At 37.9% G+C, this 14,086-nt stretch overlaps 3 protein-coding genes across 3 annotated transcripts in view; 1 reads left to right on the forward strand and 2 right to left on the reverse strand.

The window, feature by feature from the left end:
• The window catches only part of LOC134856977 (RNA polymerase-associated protein RTF1 homolog), a 607,680-nt gene that overhangs the window by 364,837 nt on the left and 228,757 nt on the right, over positions 1–14,086 (forward strand). The window lies entirely within an intron of this gene.
• Positions 779–12,047, reverse strand: LOC134856980 (src substrate cortactin-like). Its single transcript, XM_063873296.1, has 12 exons — positions 11,924–12,047; positions 11,570–11,706; positions 10,145–10,265; positions 8,861–8,971; positions 8,302–8,412; positions 7,732–7,897; positions 4,899–5,065; positions 4,555–4,670; positions 3,285–3,793; positions 2,708–2,852; positions 2,254–2,435; positions 779–1,170 (listed from the first exon to the last, which is right to left on the reverse strand). Exons 2-12 carry the CDS (start codon positions 11,674–11,676, stop codon positions 1,034–1,036), a joined length of 1,872 nt encoding a protein of 623 aa, XP_063729366.1. The 5' UTR covers positions 11,677–11,706; positions 11,924–12,047; the 3' UTR covers positions 779–1,033.
• On the reverse strand, positions 12,173–13,446 carry LOC134856994 (26S proteasome complex subunit SEM1-like). Its single transcript, XM_063873313.1, has 2 exons — positions 13,194–13,446; positions 12,173–12,530 (listed from the first exon to the last, which is right to left on the reverse strand). Exons 1-2 carry the CDS (start codon positions 13,398–13,400, stop codon positions 12,408–12,410), a joined length of 330 nt encoding a protein of 109 aa, XP_063729383.1. The 5' UTR covers positions 13,401–13,446; the 3' UTR covers positions 12,173–12,407.

Below are 14,086 nucleotides of genomic sequence, written 5' to 3' on the forward strand. Positions count from 1 at the left end.
CGCCAATTATGAGTCTACATAATTGCTAAGTGACGCAAGCCAATTATGACGCATTAGTAGTACCAGTCAATTTGAAAAAATTTACCAACTAACATGCCTCAATTTAAAGAGGGGACGCATTTCAACTAGTATACGAAAAAGTTCATGAAAAACTTGCTACCATGCTGAGGTTGCGAACCCTCTTATTTTGAGGCTGGTCTTCTTTCCTACCTCTACGCTACAGAACCATAACACCTTGAAGCTAAAGTGCTATTTGTAATACAATAGTGTGTGTTACTATCCTTGGCATTTGCTGTACTTAATAGCTGGTTATTGATCTTATGCATATACTGCAATAAAAGAGCACTTTCAAAAAGAGCACTAATATTTGCGACTTAGGATCGGAAAAGAAGCATTGCTTGTGTAAATATCGTTTTTAAATGTTTAACTCGGCATCACTTTCGTTCAGTACTTTCAGAATGGCTAAAAAGTCGAAAATTGGCTGGAGCTCAAACCGGACAAAGAAACACACCTATAGGAGCTATTACAAAATTAAATCCAGCTAATAACTTGAATCTGCGACCACCTAATACTAATATATTAATTAAAATTGTAGTTTTGTTGTGCTCATACTTATTTACCAGGCAGCAGTGAATGCCCTCTAAAATTGAAATTTATCTGAAAACAAAAAAAACACCCGAGCAAAACTTTCAGTCATTTTCTGCATGAGTCTAGAAAAAACGTGGCGTGTCTTTTGGTGTCATGTTCGAAGATGTTCACAGGTCGTAACTCTGTTAAAAAATCATAATCAAAAATTAAATTTTTATGTTTATTTACAATAAATATTTCAACAAGAATCAAACAACGATTAATTTAAGTATAAAATTGGAAATCATTTCCTTGAGCAACACTGGTACATATTAAACCCCAATAGGATATGTTGTTCATTTTGGAAATTAAGAGCAAAAAATCAGAAAGATAGACTTGTGAGTTTAAATTAGGCTTGTTTGATTGACGTTCAAGTTGAATTTCTTATTCTGTCTTACTCTCTATTCTACCCTAGCAGCTGCACGTGATTGGCAGGAAAGTAGCCTTGTCGCTCTCCGATGTAGCCAAACCACCAGTCTTCGTTGTCCAAATTCTGCACAGCCACAGTCTCGTCTGGCTCGAATGCCAGATCTTGCGGGTCATCTAAAACAATCGGCAATTTCATAATACAATTTCCGCTTTATTAAACCCATGTTTTACAAGTCTCGCTTTCCGGAAGAGGAAAAAAACAATGCCTACAGAGAACTAAAAAAGAGTTGATACATAAAAGGATGCAGTGCAGAGTAAAAGCTGTTTCACGCTTTCGAATTTCAAGAAAGAACAGCGATGCTTCTATTTCAAACCACTATGGATGACTATTTTTGACAGAGGCGAAGTGGGGCTTCGAATCATAAGCGAAGCAAAACTGAATTGAATATGCTGAAATATTAAGAAAAACTTCGATTATTTCACAATATTGAACTGAATCCGAAATTCACCCTTTCATCGTCACATGCTCAGATGCAAAAATTATTCCGATGACAAAAAGGAGCAAAAATTAATAACAAAAACAAGAATGAAAAGTTTCTTTAAATATTGTAACCAGATAAAATCAAACTGAAAAATTGGGCTAAAAATAGCTGACTGTATTTCAGACCAAAAACATAGCCAACCGACAGTTGGAAAAGAGCCAATGAACGCAAGTAACGAGAAAAAAGATCAATACAAGAGTATTCACTACGTTCACGACGTAATAAATTTCCGAGGAAAACGACAACCTAATTAGGTGAAAATCTCTTTGCTCATTAGCGCTCATTAAAAAACTTGGTTGATAGATCAGAGACTACTTGTTGAAAAAGTCGATGCCCCAACACTTCCCGATATAAATACATTGTACGTGTATTCACTAATTTTGATAGCTAAAGATGCAGCACCATCAACATAAACATTAGTGCTTGTCGTCAATGAAAAAACAGATTTTCAGCACCTTTAAATGACTCTATGATAGTTCACTTTCTTGTGGGTGCTTCAATAAAACTTAAATAAAACAAGAATAAAAATAAAACAAAATGAATTTTGTTCCGACCTACCCCCCCCCCCCCTAAACGGGCGAGAAGGATTAGCGAGGATCATTGTAGGAATCCTCAAAGAAATATCATAGGAGTCAAGCGTAATCCACAGATGCGAAGCTGATTTTCGCTCCACTTGCGATACAACAAAAGATATATTTAGATATTCAATGCTCACCCGATGCGAACTGGTATAAGGCTAGAGCTTGTGGGAGTTTACTCAAGTCCAGCTGCGCATTTTCATCAGCACCATTTGCAGATGGGTCGAAGTAGACCCCGTCACTCTTCCCTATCTCCGCCTCCGGACCCACAATGGTCGAGCTCACAGCTCCCTCGTTGACCCCTGCACCTTGTGCCCACCTTAAACATCGTCCATCATTCACGAATTGAAAGTAACAAATTATGGCGTAGAATAGGTTTTTCGGCCTAATTTTGGGCACCTCAAGGGAAGCTGGTGGGCTTTGGGCACCTCAAGGAGGCGTGGTATTATATTAAAGTTCTACTGGCCGTGATTCGGATTCCAAAAAAAATTGCATCATACTCAAGTTCAAGCTATCTATCGTTGGCAACTCATTTTCGGTCAAACCAACCAGCAGCTTCTAATACTCTTTGTTATCAGAAAACGATCTAACCTTGTGGATTGGATGACCTCTACGAAGTTGCTGGGGAATAGCCCGGTGGTGCCGTTGCAGCTGCCCATCCACCAGCCAGCATCCACTGAAGTGTCGATGTTCGTCACAATGTCATTCGCCCAGAACGACAGTTCGTCGTCTCCAGCTGCGCAAAAACAACCAATCACATCAACCGAATCGTACTCATGTTTTATCGACACATTTACGTTCAAGTAAAAACAAAGTGAAGTTAAAATGATTGAATTTTTTTGCAATATTTGACAGCAAGTTAGAAAGAAAAACGTATTAGCAGATTCTTGCGATTACCTATCCTTGCCCGTTGCAGACTTTTTTTATTATACGGCCCAAAACTGATCTTGCTGTTATTTATAAAATTGGACCGTATAATGATCGAATCAGATTGGCTGAAACTAAAATCAGCGAAACAAAAAGAAGCCTTTCCTTAAGAACGGGCGCTCAAATACCAATTTGGTATTTTTGGATCTTTCGACAGAAGAATCACGTCGTTTGTTAGTCATCGATACTACTAGCATCGAGTTTTCTGATTTATACGATTTCTAAAAAAAAATTTTCTTACCAGCAGAGTAGTCGTACTGAGCCACGGCGCAAAGTCCTTCCGTTATAGTGGGGGTAAATTCAGCACTGACAGCTGGCTCCGGCTGTGCAGCTTCGTATGAAATCACATTGGCCTGTTCCTCCTCCCTCTCTTTTTCTCTCTCCACTCTCATTTGCTCCATCTCAATTGCAACTCTTTCTTGCTGCTCAGCGAGTAGTGCATTCTGCCTTCTTTCCTCTTCCGCCTCTTGGCGTGCTTTCTCCGCTTCAATTTGGGCTATTTTCTCACGAGCAGCAGCTTTTTCATCAGCAACTGATGTGGCACTTACAACTGGACTAGGAGTCTGGACAGTCTGAGGTGTCAGAGGAGCCGCTGCTTTTGGCCGTGCAGGAACGGGCCTCGGAGCTGGCGCTGATGACATCATAGGCTGTTGATTGAACTGAGATGCAGTAGCTGACACCTTGGACTGTGCCACAAGTTGTCTCGCTTCTTCTGCTCTATTGGGAACCTTTGATCCAGTAACCAAGGCACTGAAAGGAAAAGCACCTATATTTTTTTATATATGATAGCTTTCTCAAGAAACAGATTAAAACAGTAACTGTTTTTCCTGCGATTTGCAGAGGATTTATGAAAGGCTTTGCAGCCTGTCTAAGAATAGTCCGTTTATCTGATTTCCAAACATTCCAGATTGAGTTTTTTGTTGAACGAAGCTCTTTTGTTTGCGACCCACGGTCATTCTTTTGCGTCTAAAACTTTGACGTGGTACCACTATTACAGCCAATTCGACCAGGCTGTGGTAGACCTGAAGCTGGAGGTCAAGTAAGAGCTTGTCCTCACACACTATCATTACCATGGCAGTGGATCGATTACATGATCTGACTATGAAATATTTAAGCAAGGAAACTTTCTTTTATAGAGCGAAACAACAGTTTTCAAGCGCTTAAAAGCACGTGCATCACTCTCAGCAACACAGAGACACCATAGTTCATAAGTAAAACTTTTCATAGTTTTTTGTGAGAAGCTTTCCCGGGTTTCTTTGCTTTTTTTGTTGAGATAAACCCGGGAAACCCTTTGCTTTTTTGTTATTATATATAGTTTCAGTGCCTGTGTATGAGAATATAATATACCAAAAAACAGATGATGCATCCCAAAATACTAGTACCGAGGAACGTCCTCCTTGCCGGTTCCGAGATCAGACACTAATTTAGACCCTTCATGGAAGAGGATTTTGATCTGTTTGCTGCGGAAGATTTTAATTTGAGCTGCTAACTGATAGACAAGTAGCAGTTACCTTGAGTTGTGTTCATTCGTCTGGTTGTGGCGAGCCAGCTGTGCTTCTCTCTCCTTTCTCTCCTGTTCAGCCCTCGCTGCTCTGTATTTAGCTACACTGTCTGTCGCTTGATCGCCCTGAAATCCAAGTTACGGGTTTTAAAATTCGCTTTCTGCCAAATCACTTTTGATATAATTCATCTTTTAGCTTTCATTTCAAAAAAATCAAGAAAAAATTATGGTCGAACTTTTTAGGGTTTGAAAGCAAGGTCTAGGATTTCTTCAAGGGTTGGCGGTCAGTTTTTTTACAAAAATTTAGTCGACCAGTTATTCTAATTTTAGAAAAAAAAATGAAAATTTGGTAACCTTTGGTTTTTCAAACATGGACTTGACGCTCCCGACAGACACTCCAGATTCCACTCTGGGTTTGGAGGGCACAGTGGGCTTCCTGTCTCCTCCCTCCCACCCATGAGCAGACACGTCCTTCCTCTCCGACTCCACTCCGTACTTGCCTCCAAACCCCTTCGAACCATCTGAAATCATGTTTCAAAAAACATCATGTCATCTTACTCGTGCATTACTAACAATGCTGCATTAATATTAATTGCCTATACTAAAAAAGCATGATATCAGATTTGGCAGGATAGCTGGCGAGAAAAGTTAAAAAAACGGTTAAAAGTTCTAAAAAACGGCCAAATGCTTTAAAAAAAGCGGTCAAAATAATTTCCAAACTCCATAAATTTTTACTGCAAAAAGCAGGTTAAGCTCGCTTAAGCTGAAAAGGTTCTCAAAATCGAGTTTCTCGATTGAACACAACGTGAGAACTGGCACGGTCGTTTTTGCGTTAAGTCAAAAAGTTTCCATACAACTGTCGAAGGCAATAACTTTTTTTTTCGTAAACCAACTGGACATAACCAATTATAAACGTCCACTTTCAACAGCCTGTTGTTCCTATTTAACATATGACATCAGATTTGACAGAATAGCTAGCGAGAAAAGTCAAAAATGCAAAAATTCTCGATAATCATAGCTTTTAGAGTGAAAAAAATAGGAGGAAACCGTTTAAACCAAAGGAATTCACGCAACCTGTAGTTTCAATTTAACCCAAAATAGCAGATTTCGAAGGTTAGTTTTTGAGAAAAAAACAAAAACTTTCTAAAAAAAACGGTTAAAAAAATCAAAATTTCCGAGGTCCATACTTTTTGGTGTCAGAAAAGTTTGGGCGTAGTCGCATAAGCAAATGAGATTCCCAAGATCGGCTCTGTGAATTGAATCCAAAATCTCACTCATGGCAGAAAAGTTTTCGAAAATAACGGTCAAAAAATCAAAATGTTGACTCCTCCAAGGAAAATAAATTTTTGTGTAACAAGTTTTCTGAGTGACCGCTAAAGCATGGGGCGCTTCTCGCTGTCCGTTATCTCCATTGAACCCAGGACATCAGATTTGAGAGCTTAGTTTTCAAGAAAAGTCAAAAAAAATTGACAAAACGTCAAATCAAAAAATTGACTATTCCGGGGTCAATAACTTAGTGTTAAAAAAATGGGCTTAGCAGGGATAGTTTTAAACCTTTCTATTCATTAAAATATGGGTCAAATATTCAAAGAATGTAGACTTTTTCGAAGAATGTAGACAGTGGGGTCATGTAAGAAGACGCTAGAGGAGTATGCAGGCTCACGAGGGAGTAGGCGGTCTTTCAATGGATGCCTTTTTTGAAATTCAGTAGAAGTTTCTGAGGTAAATTTAAAAATTTCCAATAAATTATGGAACTAATTTTCCATAGCGAACAAAAAAGAAATTCCAACCAACCGATTGGTAAACATACAACCAATTTGAAAAGTGCAGAGGGGAGTGTTAAAATTGAGATTCCCCTGATACAACCCAAAATTAGGTCATTAAGCCGGTAAAAATTTAGGCCGAATTCATTTGAGCCGAGGAATTTTTTTAGCGAAAAAAAAACAAAAAAAGAAACTATACGAAGTCTAGGCTAGTAAAATTACAAATAGCAGAAATAATCAAGACACTAAAAGAAACTATAATATAATTTGCCTACAGCAAAAATCTACGATGCTTCAACTAGGCCTATAAAACATAAGCAGACAGATAATAAGACGACAACTTTTTTGGAAACGGAAGAATTCCCATTAAAAAAAAAACAAGTTTTGTCAAATTCGAGCCCAAGAACTTTGCCGTCTCAAGCGTATTGGTAGCCTCCATGCCAAGTGAGCTGGATACGCGAATAAACATGAGTTTATTATGAACAGAGTATAAATTTACTATTTCTAATTCTGACCTTTCACTAAACAAATTTATTAAAGGGGGAGAAGTCTAGTACCCGACTACAACATCCTTGTTTATCGCAGGGGTAACGAAATCGAAAATCAATTTGAATTTATTTACTTTTTAAATCGAAATTAAGCACTCTAAAAGTCACAATAAGTTAAGCTCCTAAAGCACTGAAATAGCTAAAGTTGCTAAAATTTGAACCGATAGTGATTTTTTCTTAAGCACAATAATTACAACCACCCAAAAATCGACGTTACTGAAAAAATTTAAAAGTATTAAACATTTTTAACCACCCAAAATTATAATAACCCTCGAGTAGCCTGAGTATTTAAAACTTTTTTCAGAGGCGAAACGTGACAACTAGGAAAATTCGAAATGTCTGGAATTATGTTGTACTTGCAAAAAAACGCCTAGAATTACAATCGACGACAATTAAGGAAAATTTAAAAATTATCATCGAGCGGAAACTGAGGCGAAAAAATTCAGGTAACTTTTAACCTGAGAAGCATTTAACTTATGCATTTAATTTATGCGGTCCTTGAAACGACCCAGAAAGGTCACTAAGTCAATAAAATATATGCCGAAACCATTTTTAAGCGAAAAACAGAAAAAACTAAAACATACGCAGTTAAGTCTAGTAAAATTACAAATTCAGGATCAAATCAAAACATTAAAAGCAACTTCATTGAATATTGCGCACAGCTAAACAAATCGACAGTACGATGTAAAAATTAAGCCGATAGAACACAAGCAGACAAATCATAGGCCGACAATTTCACTCGTTAGACACTCCACTCATTAGATCTCTTGCAGCAATCACTGCAAATGATATTACAAGAACAAGGAAAACTATTTTAACTCACTTGTTAAAACTTGACAACTTTTTTCTGTATATTTGCTCATTCGATTAACTGACCAGTTTGTGAGGCGTGTTTACTGCTGTCAGACTTGTATGACCATGTCTCGGCCGAGGCATCCTTCCGGTCTGTTTGGACTCCGAACTTGCCTCCGAAGCCACTCTTGTAGTCCTTCTGCGACTGATGCTTCTGAGCTTCTTCTTTATAAGACCAATCGGCCGCAGACTAAACACGTTTGGATATCAGGTTCGGATACACGTTAGGATATCAATCGCAGACTAACAATGTTTGAAAGAGAACAAATAATTGTATAATGTTTCTTTTCATAATATTTGGCCCAAGTGAACGATCACATTTGGACCTTATAACATGGTCTTTTTATTTATTTTAAGAAATCGTTAAAAAAAACGTTCATCCTTCCTTTGCTAAAAATAAAAAAAGTGGCAGTAAAAAGTTTCCCATTGTAAAATAATTCTTCAAGAACGGTAGTTCATCAGTTTAAATGCATTTTCAATTTATTTTTAAATAAATTCCTGTAATAAAAATCAACTCCCAAAAAATTCGGAAGCCAACCTATTCACCAACTAAAAATTGAGATTCAAACTAAAGCTCATCTTCATCAGACTCACTTTGTCTTTTCGATCTGTTTGGACTCCGAATTTGCCTCCGAAGCCAGTTTTGTAGTCTTTCTGAGACTGATGTTTCTGGGCCTCTTCCTTGTAGCTCCAGTCTGCTGCCGACTAAAATTAAAACAAAGCACCATTCACTCGGCTGGTTTAAAAATACCCAACACTAAAATGACCTACATAACAATTTTACCTATTATTTTTGCCGCAGACGTTCCATACAGGCGCAGATATAGAATTGTTACGGGAGGGGGATTTGGGGGAAAAAACTGTTAAACTGAATTCGAACTTCAACAGAAAAATTAAGCAAATTTATACAAAGTTGAGACTAAAATTGACTCCACGCATATCCGCAACTGCTTTCATGTATAATTTCATTTAATTTGGAACGCATGTTTAACACCCATGCCACAGCGGGTCATGGATCAACACGAATTGGTTCACAGATCTACAATACATATCTTAATGTAAATTTTCGGTCAATCATCCCCTACCTGATAGTAGTACCCCCTCATACGAATACGAACCCCCCCCCCCTTAATTCTCCCTTTATCTGACTTACCTTGTCCTGTCGGTCGGTCTGCACTCCGTACTTGCCCCCGAATCCCACTTTGTTGTCCAGGACTGAGGAGTGCTTCGAGATCTCTGCCTTGTAGCTGGCATCCACAGCCACCTAACACAACACAACTCAACCAATTAATAACAATCACTTACACTTCAAACGGCAGCATCTTCTATCTGCTCAATCGGGATAGGGAAAGTTATCATGAAACTTATACATTTTTATGAAGACTTGACTGGTTCCCATAAAAATGATTCCGTCGCCTAGTAGAAGAGATATCTTGTTTACTCTTTGCTACTGTGATACACAAAAAAACTACGGGATTCGGATTCTTTGTAAAGTTGTTTTTAAAGCAACTTTACAAAGAATCAGAATCCCGTTTGAAATTCGCGAGTTTGCTCCCCATTGTTTTATTTGCCCCGTCCTTCCCCATGACCTTCTTTTTCGCAGTCGTCGTTTCCACCGACTATGACCGAAGTGGGATTCGAACTCACAGTCCTCGTCTTAATATCTGAGTGACTTACCAACTCACCCAAATCCACTAGCCTTGCTTTCATAATCCCCGTGAATCATTATTTGGAGAAGATAATAGTTGAATCTCACAGAAAAATTATGAAAGATGAGACACGCCCTTTTTGCGACATACCCCAAAGACTAAATCTGACAAAGGCAAATTTTAAATTTTACACTATCTTTTCAATTGTTTATTTATTATTTTCTAATTTAGCAATTTCCCCAATTTTCGGCAATACCCTTTTTGACCAACGAATTTGAATTAACCTATTACAGCTCACTTGACGTCGGTGCCTATTATTTACTCAGCTCAACACGTAAAAACGGACTAGACGAAAAGTTAATAAGTAACACACTGTTTTGACTCCTAAAGGAGCTTAAGGGTACTATGACAATTGTGATTCCTGTGAATCGCAGAGGAGTTATCAGTAAGCCGTAGCAGGTCTGTATAAAGATAGTTATTTTGTATTATTTACCACATTCCAGACGGAAATATTTTGCTGAGCGAAGCTCTTTTTTTCAACTCAAGGCTGTTTTTGCGTCTAGAATTTTCACGTGGTAACACTATTGCAGTGGTACCACGTAAAAAACGGTCAGGCTGTGGTAGAACTGAAGCTAGAGGGCAAGTAAAAGATCTTCCGACACACTATCATTGGATCTGACGTTCTGAAAGTGAACGCCGTGCCACTATGCTAGGCGCCTCATAATTGGCACTAAATATTAAATGGTTTTTGTTAGTTGCTGTTGAAGTTCAATTCACTTTCAACTCACCTTGTCCATTCGGTCTTTCTGCACTCCGAACTTCCCCCCGTACCCATATGAACTCTCGTAACCTTTGGCTGATCTTGCATCTTGGTCACTGCTCAGCACTTTCTCGCGCAGCTGCAACATCCTGAAGCAGCTATTTTTTAAGAACACATTTTTTGAAAATGTAATAATTACACACATTTTAACTCGCGCGTTGCGACAAAAAAACTGGATTATATCGGCATATATAATTCAGTATTCTAAACTTTTCTAAGTACATCTATTGAAATAATAAAAAAACATAGTTCAATTTAACAAATAACTAGATTAAAATAAGCACAGAAAATATTCCAAAAGAGCAAAATCCTGCAAAATTGGCGTTCGATTTTTAAAATAGAAATTTAACAACCATTTTTATGTTCAAATTTCAAAACAAAGATTTTAAATTTTATGTAATTGCTAGACGAGATAATCTGTTCATAGTAACTGAAACCAGGAATTTTAGAAAAAATCCATTCTTATTAAAAGATGGCAGAAAGTGGATTTCACGTGCATGAATCTTTTCCACCTTTCGTTCAATCTACTGATAATGTAGAGACATCCGCTCTTTTATGCAGTTATTTAACTAAATTCATACTGAATTCCTTCATACTGAATTGAAACTACTGACAGTGTCTTTTATCCTACCTTACTTTGATTTTCACGCCTTGCATTTTCCCATTGGCTGTCTTCCCCTCCAAGACTATTTAAACCGACGTTTAAGTCAATTTCCGAGAGCAGAGAGTTCACTTCTTTCAATGATAATAGCAACAGAAGTAATTTCATGTTTAATAATTTCAAATCACTCCTTAAAACAATCCACAAGAACTATGGCCATCCAAGATGTTTCCACCCCAAAAGTCCCCCCACTGCACACCCTCCTAGAGTGACTTTGCCTAAGGAAGTGCTCCCTCAATCGACACAGCTAAGATCTGGCTATGGCCCGTTTTTCAATATTTACTCCAATGTCCCCCTAAGTATCCACACTCTTGAGCCCCAAACTATCCTTCATCTTTTTAACTGCACCAAAAATCTGACTAAACTCTCCCCAATTAACCAATGCCAATAGCCAGCCGAAGTAGCGAGGTTCCCGAAACTCGGGCCTAGCTCGCTTGACGCTACCCTACGGGCAACTAACAACAAAAACAACAAAAATAAAGTGTTCTTGTCTTACAAGACAACCTCCGTTTGGGCAAAGAAGTATCTGGTGCTAGGTTAACATGACGACAGAACTTTAAAACGACAAGACATTTAGACGACAAATAAGCGTTCAAACACTTAAGTGAACAGCTGGAGTTTTCAGAAATACAATCAAAGAACTCTGTTTAGCGTCGTCTTCAAGTCCCATCAAAATCTGTTATCTTATTTGCCAGACATCGAAGGAGTCATTTGAGGCTATTGAGAACTTACGAGTGTGGTGAATCATCCACAGCTGCTCCCCCCGAGCCCCATCGGGACTGTTCGGTGGTCAAGTCATTCACAGCATCCAAGTCCACATCCCAGTCGTCATCAGACATTTCACACTTCTAAGTGGGTGGCTACCAGTACTGCATAATTGGTAACAAATTCACTCTCAATACTTTTTTACTTCCAAAAAAATTAACACTTTTAGCACTTAATAGAGCTTTTTTGCTTCCTTGGATGCGAAAGCCTTTACATGTCATTGCCACTTAAAAATTCCAAGGACTTTCATTTCAAATATGAAGTACAAATCTTAGTTCATCTCAAATTTTAATTTTGATGAGCAATAAATTTGTTACCAACTCTTAATAAAGTGTGGACAATGGTTGCCGGCAATAAACAGTGATGCAGTTTCCAATTAACTCTAATGTGATTGGTTGTGGAAAAGAAGACTCACACACTGCACTGTATGTACAAAACTAAATATGAATCTGAAACGAGGTAGAAAAACTCAATTTGCTGAAAGACAAAACTTTTGGTGCAGATTAAACTCTATTCTTGAATCTTTATAGCAAAACACTCAAATTGCAGCGCAGCGAATCTTGTGAAGAGAAATAGGATAAAAATCGATTGAATAACAAAATGTTCGAAGAAAAACAAGCAGAAACGGTACAATGAGGCTTCACATGATTGCACAGTTTAAACAAAATCAACAGTATATCAGAGACACCACAAAATCTCACGCATACACACTGATCCGAACTATCTATATCTCTCATTATTTCAGGACATAAGGTTGAGCTCTTTCATTTATGATATTTCAAATAGTCAACTCAGATATAAAGAGTCAGTTGGACTCCATGGGTGTGGCTTTCGGCTTGGGGGTGAATCCTCTCTTTTCCAGTTCGGCTCTGAGCTCAATCGAGAAGTCGTCTTCAATCATGTCATCATCCCAGTCATCTTCCCACACCTACACGAACAAATGTCAATGTCAAGTCTTTTCAAAAAAGGAATATCTTCGATTCGTTCCAAAGAACACTTAAAGAAAAAAACTTAAGCGCATATAACCAAAGATTTCATTTTCTGACGGGACTAGCCATGTTCCATTTATGACCAAAAACTCAGACTTTGAAACTATATTATTCTGAAAATATGAGTACAGATAGTTAGAGGTTGGTACATATACGGCTCCACTCCACAAGTGAAAAATTACTAGTAAGACTTTTCTTAACCTAGTTCAGTTTTTATAAAACGAGCAGTTGTTTTAATTTGCTGATTAATACTGTTTTCTTGAAAATTAAAATTATTTTTTTTTGAAAAAATAGCATGTGAACTAATACCCAAATCTCAGCTTATTTAGTCCGATTAAGGAACCTTGTTGAATAAACTGAATAAACAATAAATTAGATTATTGATGTTAATTTATTAATGTTGGTTTTGAATTTAAAAAAACCTGATGTCATACCTGAAATTAACATCTATATATAGAGCTATCGAAATCACCCCCAGGGTATGATGATTAAAGGTTGCGTCTCAGGGACAATGAAAACAGATATACTTTGAAAGGACAGCCCAGAATGAAGTGTATGGCCATAGACCCCAACCACTAGGAATAAAATAATAAATAAGGAACCTTGGTGGTTTGAGTTGTGGGATCCACGTCGTCCCACTCTTCGGCCGGGAACTCCTCGAAGTCGTCGTCCTCATTGAGCAGAGCCAAGTCCACCTTGCCCTCCATCCTCTGTTTGTTCTCCCCACTCTCCCCTTGGGCTGCAGCCGAGGCATCTGTGCCAGCCTTGTTCTGCTCGCAAGATGCGGCGCTGTCAGTGGGATTGGCCATGTTGCTTCAAATGGACTCTCTTCACAGAACAAGAGACAGAGCTATCTGAAAAAGATTAAAACAGAGCAATCAACCATAGAAATATTACGCCACATACGACATACGAGCGATTCCCCTACTTCAGCCATGAGATATTCTAAGGCAGCATTAAATGTGGATATAGTGCTCATTTAAATTATCCGCACAAAACGAAAGAAACTTGAAAATTGAAACGCGTTAGTCTCTTATTGAGTTGGTTTGACCTTAGACTAAACACTAGGAAGACAAATGTGGTAATAATTTCAGCAGAATCAATTTGCTGCAATTTACGGTGAGAAAATCGGGCCGAAAAATTTACCTTGAAAACAATAAATTTTGGCTTTTTAGTGGCTAATTTACACTAGTGACACAACTATATCAAGTTCAGCTCCTTAAGTAGCCCAACAAAGCTTAGCAAATTAACCAACATATGCGCGAAAAATTTATAAACTGTTTTTAAATATAAAAAAAATTATCTGTATAAAGAAAAAACGAATTTTTGGCGATCAAATGAAAATTTACTTATACAGAATTGAGAAAATTATACCCTTTATGCAGTCTTGGGCTACATAAAAGACTCGTTTGTTTTAGCTGCAGACTAATTGTTCAGGTTCAGAGTTTGATATAACTTTCCGTCTAAATGTCACTGCCTTCCCAGGTCAAATTGC

This window comes from Symsagittifera roscoffensis, chromosome 1, assembly GCF_963678635.1.
Source record: "Symsagittifera roscoffensis chromosome 1, txSymRosc1.1, whole genome shotgun sequence".
NCBI lineage: Eukaryota > Metazoa > Xenacoelomorpha > Acoela > Convolutidae > Symsagittifera > Symsagittifera roscoffensis.